At 36.9% G+C, this 11,153-nt stretch overlaps 1 protein-coding gene across 3 annotated transcripts in view; it reads right to left on the minus strand.

Annotated features, from left to right (window-relative positions):
* LOC150079113 (cleavage and polyadenylation specificity factor subunit 5) overlaps nucleotides 1–9,012 on the minus strand; it is a 238,233-nt gene extending 229,221 nt beyond the window's left edge. For 2 of the 3 annotated variants that reach the window (XM_090383808.1, XM_090383809.1), the window contains exon 1: nucleotides 8,757–9,012. In XM_090383808.1, coding sequence (XP_090239934.1) covers nucleotides 8,757–8,881 — 125 coding nt within the window. In that variant the 5' untranslated portion in view covers nucleotides 8,882–9,012. Of the gene's footprint in view, nucleotides 1–965; nucleotides 1,036–8,756 lie in introns of all 3 variants that reach the window. The other variant, XM_090383810.1, reaches the window with a different exon arrangement.
* Between the last annotated feature and the right edge of the window lie 2,141 nt (nucleotides 9,013–11,153).

Here is an 11,153-nt window from a genome sequence, read left to right on the forward strand (position 1 = left end):
CACAGGCAGAGATATAAAAAAAAAAATCACTGAGTGACCTAATTATACTTTCAGATCATAAGATGCAGTAGATTTTAGACAACATTTTCCAGGAAAAAAAGCATATCTTATGGTCTGGAAAATATGGTATATGTACATAATTACTCAGCAAATTTCAGGCTAATTTCTGGTGCAGGTGCAGTTACACCACAACAGTAGAATTGGTATACAGTGCTGTCAAAGTAATTAAGTCTTAGTATAATTAGTATAATGAAATAATGTATTGCAAAGTGTCTCCTCTTATCTCAGATATGTTGTCTCTGTAGGCAACTCTATCTCAGATAAGTTGCCTACAACCCTGATGAGACCTTTATTTCTCCAACATTCCATCCATTACATTTATGAATGGGATGCCACTGGATAACTATAATGTTTTTTGAAACAAAACAAAAAATAAAATTTAAAGAGAAAACAGAGCAGTAGTTCTCAAAAAAAAAAAAAAAACACTTATGATATCCAAGCATTACATGTTATTTTGGTAATTTGAAAAACAGAATATTTTAAAAATTAAGAAAATACCTTTGTAACCATGGCATATTTCATTATTTTTTATTTATACCTTAAATATAAACACCACTTCATTCCAACCAAGTTTGGATAAAAGTTAAACTATGACAAATGCTGTCAAATTTTCTTCTTATTACTTGTTTCTCTATGTTTTTACACTTCTGGTTCACCAAAATTCATAAACATACAGCATTTCAGCTTATCGGCCAAACACTGATGGTCACAGAGAAATGACCTGTGACTGCAAGTTGCAGACCCCTGACCTAAGCAACTGAAAATACCATTTAATAATTTATCCAAATTACAATAATTAATAATGTAGTTAAGTATCATTTGAAAATTTAGTCCACTCTGGTCTTTTCTGACCAATAATAAATTGGTTTCAAAACTATTTATTTAACAGAAAGCAGCATACTAACATTGGAGCCTTTTTCTAGATGGATTATGCTCACAAGCAGTGTTCCTTAAGGTACTGTCCAGGAACAATTACTATAAACATAAACAACATTACTGATGTTTGCAATCTATTTATACCTGATTTTAAAATTGATAAGGGTGCAAAAGATACCATTTAAAATTATATACATACCATATCCAATTGGTACATACAAAAGTTTTGTATAGACCAGTACAGTAGTCAGGTCGTACCTGTTACTAACAAATCACATTTATACATAATTTTTAGTAACAGGCACTACTGACGAGAATGCAACAAAATGATTTTAATATATTATTGTATACTGATTCTGTATGAAAACACAAAGCACACAGTCATATATACAATTAGTGACTTTCATTTAATATCACAATGTGAAAAGATATATGAGATACACAAAAAGCATATACAGAACTGCAAATTTCAGCATGACTAATATTAATACTCAGCCGCATGAAAACAAATTTAAAATTAAGCTGAATTATGAAAAAACATGCCCTAACAAACTGGATGAAATTTGATCAAGTTACAAAAGATACTTTAGGCAGTTTTTGTTAAATTATACAGTTATACAAGCATTTTATACATTATTATTTACAGCTGCTAATATAATTAAATAAATGAAGCAATACTATTTTTTAAAAAATATATGATATCCATTTACTCTGTTTCTGCAAATTTCCAAGGCTATTAAGCTATTTTGTAGTGAAATAATAATTCATTGGTTTTTCTATACAGTATTCTGTTCACACACGAGAAATTTTATAGGAATAGAGATGCCAGATGTTTCAAATTATAAAAGTGAGTTATACAACTTCGTAATAACTGAAAAGAAAGTGGACAAGAAACAACTGCTGAAGCTAAAAGCAAGCAAGGGAAACAGAGCTAACAGAAATGATGCAGCACTGCTCCAATTTGTACATTATGTCTTTATGTGTAACAGTATCAAAAGCTTTTTCTGAAATCTGAGTATATGATGTCAGAATTATTTTTAGCAACCAATTCCTTTGTTACTGCACTGTATCCAATCAGGTCGATCAGACAAGATCACTCCTTAAGAAATCCATGCTGTGACTGCAATATAGCTGCATTCCTATCTAGATGGTTTTTCATTGCTTCTTTAACCAATGACTGTTATTTTCTCTGAAACAGAAGTCATGGTAACAGGTGTATAATTAATCACTTTACCCTTTGATTCTCCCCCTTGTGAATAGGTGGGAATCAAAGTGCACTTCAATGTATAGGGACCTCTTCCTGAATCTAAGGGTGCTCTCATAATTATGGCCAAAGGACTGGTTATTTCTTTTGCTGCTTCTCTTAATATAATTTGGTATATCCCATATTAAGAGGAGGAACTCTTTTACTATCCTACAGGTGCTAAGGATCATGGCTTTCTAGAGTTCCATGTAAGTGTTCTCTGGGAGACCTATTGATGCTAAGTTCTTATGGAAGCTCTTTGGCACAATGCCAGTGGTTGACACTGTGATCGGGATGGTCATTACTTCTATATGCCACATATCTTTGACTTCCTGTCTTAGGTCTGAGTACTTCCTAATCTTTTTCTCGTATGTTTTCTGGAGGGTGCTGGTGTTGGGCACCAGGTAGGTAGCAATTTCCTTCTTATCAATGAGGGTTATGTCTTGTCTGTTGTGTGGGATCATCTTGTCTGTTATTATGGCATGGTCCCAGTATAGTCTGGGAGTAGAGGTCTCTAGTATGGCCTGAGGCTTGTACTTTTAATACGGTAAACTTTCTTTGATCAGCTGGTATTTTTGCACTAGATTCTGATGTATTATCTGGCCACATCTGTAAGTATACTCCGACTGGGTGATCACTGCATCCGGTTGTGATGTGCTGGACTGTTTCTGGAGCCAGGTGACATCGACAACGTGTTATTTGTAACTCCAGAATTCTTGACGATGTATTTCCTGCAGTTCCTGGTGTTAATTACCTGATGTTGGATGAGGGGTATAAATCCTTTGGTCTCAGAAGAGCTTTCCTTTTGTGAGCCAAGTGTCGGAAGCCATCTAATCTATGTAGTCTTCATGGAGGTCATCGTAGTGTCTGCCATGGAGCGTCTTCTTTGCCCATCTGTCCATGTGAGTGTGGTCTCCTTGTTGAGGCTAGTTGTAGTGTGCCATTTGTCTAACTTTCTTATGGCTTGGTACTTTGTTTACCTGGAATTAAGAACCTATGGAAGTAATCCCACAGGTTCTTAATTGCCTTCTCTTGTTCAATGAGGTCAATCAATTCCCTCCCTCCTCCTTTATGGGCTATTGTCAGTCTCTCGATGGCCAACTATGGGTGGTGTTGGTGACTCTTGGTCATCATTATCCTGGTCAATCTCAATCTCCTCCAGCTCAGTGTTGGTCCAATATATGATCCCAAAAGAGTATGTGAGTACTGCATAAGTGTTTATGGTTGTGACCAATGTTCCCATCATTCAGCTTTGATTTTAGCAGGCTTCTCAGTCTCTGATGGTATTTCTCAGTCAGGCAGGCCTTGATCTCATTGTGTTATAACTGGTGGGCCTGCATCATCCAGATATTTGTATGTCTCTCCCTCTGTCATGGCTTCAATCTCTTCACCAGTCTTCAGCTGGTAGTGTTGTCCAACTAGATATTCTTAATGTAATCCGTGGGTCTTGCATTTCTCTAGGCAAAATTGCATTCTGATGTCAGTGCTGAACTCTTCAGTGATCCGGAGTAGCTGTTGGAGTTGATTCTCAGTTGCAGCACAGAGTTTGATGTCAGACGTACATCAGATGAGAGAAGGTGTACAGATTCTTCCTCCCTTCTTTTAGGGTATACCTGTACTTGCTGTTATTGAGCATATTGGACAGTAGGTTGAATGCTAGACAGAACCATAGTGGGCTCAGAGCATCTGCCTGGAAGATTTCTCTTCTGATGGGTATCGGTCTGGTTGTGATGTTCTCGACCTTGATAGTGGTCTTCCATTTTGCCATAGTTGCTTCTAAGAAGTGTTTCAGTGTCTACCAGTTATGGAGCGCAGAGTCAAAGGCCTTGCATTAGTCGATGTAGGCCGTGTTTCTCATAGGCTTATTCCATAACTGCAGCTTCTTCAATGATCAACTGCTCTTTGCATCCTTTGCTCATATGATTACATCCCTTTTCAGTGTTCTCCCCAGGACCTATCGAATGGGTGCACCACTCGGGGAATTTAACTGACCGCCAGCCTAAAATTTAAGCGATTCTCACAGTACTGTATGTACTGTTCACCGAACCTCAGGGGCTCACATCTGGTGAGTGTGGGCTTAGCACACCCAGGGTCCTCAGCTGGGTATCATCATTCTTCTCTTTCTTGGTGATTCCCTTCTCTCTCACTGGGGAACTCAGGAATTTTTTTTTTTGGCTGGTGCAGCAACACCCTCAGGCTTCCTTGCACCATATAGCTAATGATAATAATATTAATTCGAACATACTATGCTATCAAGGTCAATGCAACAGGAGCATATAATGTTAAATTATGCAATTAATTTTTGCTTTGGACTGCTTAAGTCACATTTATAAATAACAGAAAATTTTATAATATTGCAAAGTATTACACTTCCCCACCCATCTGGCAAAATTTTCTGGGGAGAACGCTGCCTTTTGCTGCTTGGCCATGATGTTGTGGCTTTCCAAGTGGTCTGATATCCTCTTAGTTATGCAGCTGGTCAGGATCTTTTATGTTGTTGGGAGACAGGTGATTGGTCTGTACTTTGCAGGGTTTGTGGAGTCTTTGTCCTTAGCCTTTAGGTGATTCCTTGAGCCAGAGATAATTCTATTCACCCAGATAAAAAGACAACCTGACACAATCCCAGATAATGTCTGGGATTGTGTCAGGGTACCTCAATATCTGGGTGAACTGCTCCATATGTGCCTGTGTGTGCAGCTGAAAATCTTGTACCAGTAGTTGTGGATGTTATCTATTCCTGTGGTTTGCCATTTTTGGGGTCGATAGTTGTACTTCTTCAGCCCAAATCTCCCATTCTATCATCTCTTGTACGTTCTTGGTTTTCTTCCTTTCTAGATCTATCCAGGGGGCAAGGTTGTTATGGCTAACAGGTTACCCCAGAACTTCGAGTGATTTCTGAATGGGGGGGGGGGGATCTGCTGCCTTCTTTCTCCTCTTGTCCAGTTTTCCTGTAGAAGGCTCTCTAGTTTACATCAAATATCCTGTTGTCTGTTTTCCTCTGGGCACTCTCCGTGTAACAGCAGTCTCTTGCTGAGTGCCAGGAGTTTCTACTTGAAGGTGTCAAGGTATTCTTTGATGCTCCAATTATAGGTCCCGTATATGCTGTGGATGATTCTTTCTTGAGGATTTGAAGCCTTTCTTAGTAAGGGCACCCTTTTGTTCCCCTTACCAATCTCAATGCCCTTCTCTGCACCATTACAGCAGATCTATATCCTTCCTAAATGAGGGCACCAGACCTGTTTGCAGTACTCAGGATGTAGCCTAACCATTGCCTTGTACAATGGGATAATTGCCACATTATCACTACTAGCAAAGTTCCTGTATATCATTGAAAAAACTGCATGAGCTGTGCTGGCAGCCTGTCTGCACCGCTTAGAGAACTCTATATCTGACTCACCATTACCAGGGTTGTTTTTATTTTCCACTACCCTGAGTATAATACCAGATAGCTAGTACATTAATCTAGGATTACTGCTACCCACATACAATACCTTGTATTTAAGAATGTTAAACTTCAATTGTTATTTCTCGGCCCATCTGCCTATCTTGTTTAAGAAGCTTACCCTGATTACTGTTGTTAACCACCTTTCCAACCTTTGCAAAATTAGACATTATGCCTGATATACCTTCATCAATATTATTAATAAATACAGAAAAAACAATAGTTCCCAGCACTGAACCTTGTGGGACTCCACTAATAACATTAGTCCACAAAGAGCAATGTCAATTGATTATCACACTCTGTCTTCCCTCACTCAACCACCCTTTATCCAGAGCAGTAACTTGTCCTTAATGCCACACTGTTCCAATTTGTCTTTTACATGCAACAGTATCAAAATATTTGCTGAAATCCAAGTAGTATATAATATCAAAATTATTTTTTGCATCCAGTTACTTTGTTACTACATCAGAGTATTCACTCAGATTGTTCCCACAAGATCACCACTTAACAAATCAAAGCTGTGAATGTAGTATAATTGCATTCCCATCTAGATGATCCTGCATTATTTCTTTAACAAGAAGCACCATTACTTTTCCTAGAACAGAAGCTAAGCTAACAGGTCTATAATTACTCGTCACATTTTGATCCTCTTTTGGGAACTGAAGATACATTCGCATATCTCCATTCCATAGGGACCAACACCTTCATTACAAAAATGCTCTCATTATTATGGCTAAGGGTTTGCCTACCTCCTATTATACAATTGTATATATCCCATCCACCCAAGGCATACTTTTTTATGTTAAGCTTCAACAATTTCTCTTCTGCTTTCCTCTCAGTTATCAAAAAATCATTAGGCTCACTGTTAGATTTTGATGTACATCTGGCATTATTCTCATTAAAGAACTCATGCATGAATATAGTTGCAAAATACCTATTGACTTTGTTAGTAATCCGAGAAGGATTTTCAGCAGTTAATCAGTCAACATCAAGTGGGCCAATGTAATTCAACTGCTCCCTTCTACTGTTAATATATATAAGTAAAGAAATCTTTGCTGCTTTTCTTTGCATTCTTTGCCAGAGATTTCTAATCTACCTTATTTTGCCTAACCAATTTTGTGACTTTATTACAGACTAGTTTATATCTACTGTAGGCTTCTGTATCACCCAATAATTTATATGCATCCCATGAATTTTTCTCTGCTACAGGTCTCATCAATTCATCTAACATCCGTTTAGGTCTAAGCCTGAAATGATATTTCTTATCTGGCATGAAAAGTCTAGTAGCTTTTTTTACCTGCAGATTCTTAATGCATGAAGAATGGCTGCTGATAATCATATCAAGAGTACCGCTTCCTTTTGTAGCATCTCTGACATGCTGCTGTAGAAAACAGTAATCCAATAAATCCAAAAAAGCCTAGCTGGTATGTGAGACCACACATGTTCCAGCCAATATCTGGAAATTTTAAATTCTCCATTATAAGACATTCTGATTTACTGGCCCACTCTATTATTGTTTAGCTGTTTGATATATACTCATCACAGTGATTAGACCTATAACATACTCCTCTCATTTTTGTTTGACAATTTGATGCACTACCTTAGATTTAATATGCTTCTTAACTAAGAGCATAACCTCCCCCTTGTCCTGTGTCCTTTCTATACACATTGTACTTGCTATATTCATATTCTGTAGCCCTTATGTCTGAGTGACACCATATCTCTAATATCCCCATAACATCTGCTAATGTGCCACAATGTCTGTTAACTACATGCTGTTCAATTTAAGTCATAAGTCCCTTTGGCAAGGGCCACTGCAATGTATAAAACAAAAATATACAAAACATGAAGCTAGAAAAGTTGTACAGCAGGAATAAGAAAGCAACTGAAGCAAATTACTCCACAATTCTCAAGATCCAAAATCAATACAAACTTTTCATAATAAGATGGCTTGTGGCAAATCTTCCAAGATAAGGTAGAACAAGAAAAATTTCAAAGGAAGCTAATAATGATAATCTATGGGCAGCTATTTTAACAAGTCCATAAAAGCAAACTCATAAGAAGGATCTTAAAGGCTTATGCACTCAAGTTCATCCAGGTCCTCCTTTGATAGGCATATAAAATTTGCAGAATGGTAAATAGTTGTTAGGACTATGTTAGGTTAAGATAGTTATTAACCTAACAACTATGTTACCTGTTTGGATCTGAAAAAAGGATTCTTGAATTAAATAGACATGCTGTTACTAAAATTATGTATCAGGAATCTGAAAATCTATACTTTCAAATTGAAAAAGAAATTAACTATCCTAACTTTTAGCAGCAAAGTCATCAGATTTGACCCACATTTTTTCTGTTGGTTTATTTAAAAAATTAAGTGTGCTATCATAAGCCATGCTAAAACAATTGTTCTTGAGCAGCTTCCAAAAATTAATACAGCCCACTAAAGTTTTTCAAGAGAAAGAAGAGAAAAGGGGGAGGGAACCTTGTGTCCTGAGATAGACAGCTGCTATTTTCACCATTAAGTCTTTACGTAAAATTTCAATATATGCTTCTTCATGCTATCATTCTTATTTTATGCATTCAGCCAAGTTGTTCCTTACATAATGAAGAGAAAGTGTCACATGGGACTTGGCCCATGCTGTATTTTGAAGATTTGTTGAGTGTTGAATAGCTGTCTGACATGACACAAATAAACTAAGTAATGTCACAGTTTACATTTTCACGCTTTCTACCCTAAAATATTATTAATCTAGCTATCATCAATGCTGTCTACTGGAAGAAAACTGGAATTATTTTTATTATTATATCATAACAATGTCATTCACTTTTGTAGCTATTGACAATATTTTTTTTGACAACAACAAATTGCTAAGGGTTCTTGGAAAGTGAAAGTCCAAACAATACATTTCTGACAGGTAATAACAGTAAAATGCTCATTTTTGTGAACAGTACATTTACAACAAATAAAAAATAAATATAACTGCCGGCTTTAGAATTTTTTTACAGTCACAAAGGTTTATCAAAGTACATTCATAAGGTTAAATCACAAATATAATTTAAATTTATTAAACTGGATTCAGATATTGGAAACCGGCTCTAAGACAGCCACTAACAAAACTGAACAGATTTACTTACAAGCTGATAGTTCTATTTGAAGTCAAAGAAAGAATAGTAGTGGCATTATTAGTATATTTATTTGTGTACTGCGAACCAAGGGAGCTTCCCTTCGGCCACCCCACGCTTCGTCCATGTGTTGCCATTTCAGTGGGAAATTATAATAATATTCACAGTTCAAAGAAAGGCAATATCTCTTCTGTTTTTTGTCCCTACTGATTCAACTGGACAAAACACACAACATAAACACAATACTAATTCAACAACATTCACAACTAAGTACAAACCATACGTTTAAGAAGAACGACAGCACCACCACAGGCGAATTGAAACGGACCAAGAATAATAATAATAGCAATAATAAATTTAAGTAATTTACTAGCTGTACCATTTCACATATTGTAAATCGATCTCGTCAGAAGGTTGTTAAAGTGTTTACAGTCATAATTGTTATTGTTTCATTAGCTTTTAGGTGTATCAGCGCCTGTATATATTAAATATAATAATTATATATTATGTCTGTACATTTCGTCTGTTCTGTAGTCGAATACTCTATTTGCTGGTTGTATGTTGTTGTAATTGGTGTTTAGGGACATCGGCAACGAAGTCCATATTGCTCCGTGTATACTATCTATAAATTGCATGGGTTCTTTGGTCGATTTTCTGTTTGCGTAAGTAAAAACACGAGTTTCCGGGAGTAAAAACCAGGCTACTCTCGCCTGAAACTGATTAACTCATCCATGTTGTGAAAAAGGCCCATGAAAATTTCTCCCGTCATCGACGGGACTCGAAACTCGAGTTTCCGTGATTAAAACACTACACAATCTTGCCTCACACCGACTAAGTGAGGTGCGTTGCGAAAAAAAAAAAAAAAAAAAAAAAAAAAAAGCTATAAAAAAATTCCTTGCTTCAACGATTCGAACGAGGACCTTTTCAACCCGGTGTGAGGAGGCCAGCGTTTATATGTACTGCAACCGGCGAGGGGTGGACTTTACAGTGCTCACCTATCAATCGAGGAAAACCCCAATCGGGGACAAAACCATGGTCCGAATTGTGCCATATCCTTTAAATATATGATAGTACACTTCTTCCTGTGAGGGTGTGTGTAAGAACTTAAGCAACTAAGCCTAGGAGACGTCAGCATATTGCATTTGTAAATTGGGTGTATCCTATTGCCGATTTCTCCATTTTACAACACAAAAAAAAAAAAAAAAAAAAAACGAAAACCAACTCAACAAACAATCCTCAGACAACTAAACTCGGTTATGTTATGAAAACAGTTCATAAAAATTACTGGCGTCATTGACTTTCTTAGATTCACGCCTTCTCCACAGAGTATTGGGAGAACAGTGAATATATCGACTATGCTACCCTCGAAGATCTTCACAGGAGAAGTAATTTTTATTTAGAATACTGCAATTCGCGGCAATGTGCCTTCCCAATATTAGATCGATGCACTAAGTATCAAACTAAATTACTCATTGTCAGACAATGAGGCTGTGAAAAAATGAAGTTTTACAAATTAGAACAATAACAGCAATAATAAACTGATTGGCCAAATCGCCAGAATCGAACCCAATAAAGCATACCTAGAATGGTCGAATACCAAAGTGAAATTCTGTATTAGTATTACTTAGAAAGGCTTACTAAGAAAGACTATTACCAATAAAATCTTAAGTTTTGCAAATTGTAGCGCCTGGAGAATAGGCACATGCGAGGTGATCTGATTGAGGTGAATAAGACCTTGAATAGGTTGAGCAAGCTGAATGTTGATGGGATTCTTCCTCTTGCTCAGATTAAGAACCTGAGGGGGGCACAATTTCAAATTGAGAATACACAGTTGTAGAGTAGATGTGCAAAAATTTGCCTTTAGACAGCGGGTAGTTGATTGGTGGAACATACTTTCATCTTTTGTTGTGGACGATGATAGCCTAAATAAATTTAAGGCTGAGCTGGACAGGCATTTGGAAAGAATGGAGGGGTGAAATGGGAGGTTTTTTTTTTTTTTTGGCTGATGCTGCATAAGCTTGCTTTCTTGCATCGTATGCCTCTGTTATGCTAATACTATTGGAAGGAAAAAATGACTAAAAAAAAAAAAAAAACTTTGCACATCTAGTTCTCCCTTAAATTTCTCCTTACTGTCCTGGACATATCTTTCCTCAAATAAAATTTATAACCGATCATGGGTGTTGTCTGAGCACCAAAAAAGTACTACCAGCAGAATTTAGCTTTCTCGCTGCATCATATCCATTCAACACCATGTCCCAGACCAGATCAGAAAAGCCACGGGCACAAAGTAGCAGGAGTGCTGTGACTCGGGGAAGAACCAAGGGAGACTATTCTCAAACGCATCACAGCCTAAAAAATGTGCAATGTGAAATGTTTGCAGACTCTTTGGAATAGGACATGATCTAGCCA

The sequence above is a fragment of the Mastigoproctus giganteus genome, chromosome 10 (assembly GCF_048544385.1).
Source record: "Mastigoproctus giganteus isolate SK-2022 chromosome 10, ASM4854438v1, whole genome shotgun sequence".
NCBI lineage: Eukaryota > Metazoa > Arthropoda > Arachnida > Uropygi > Thelyphonidae > Mastigoproctus > Mastigoproctus giganteus.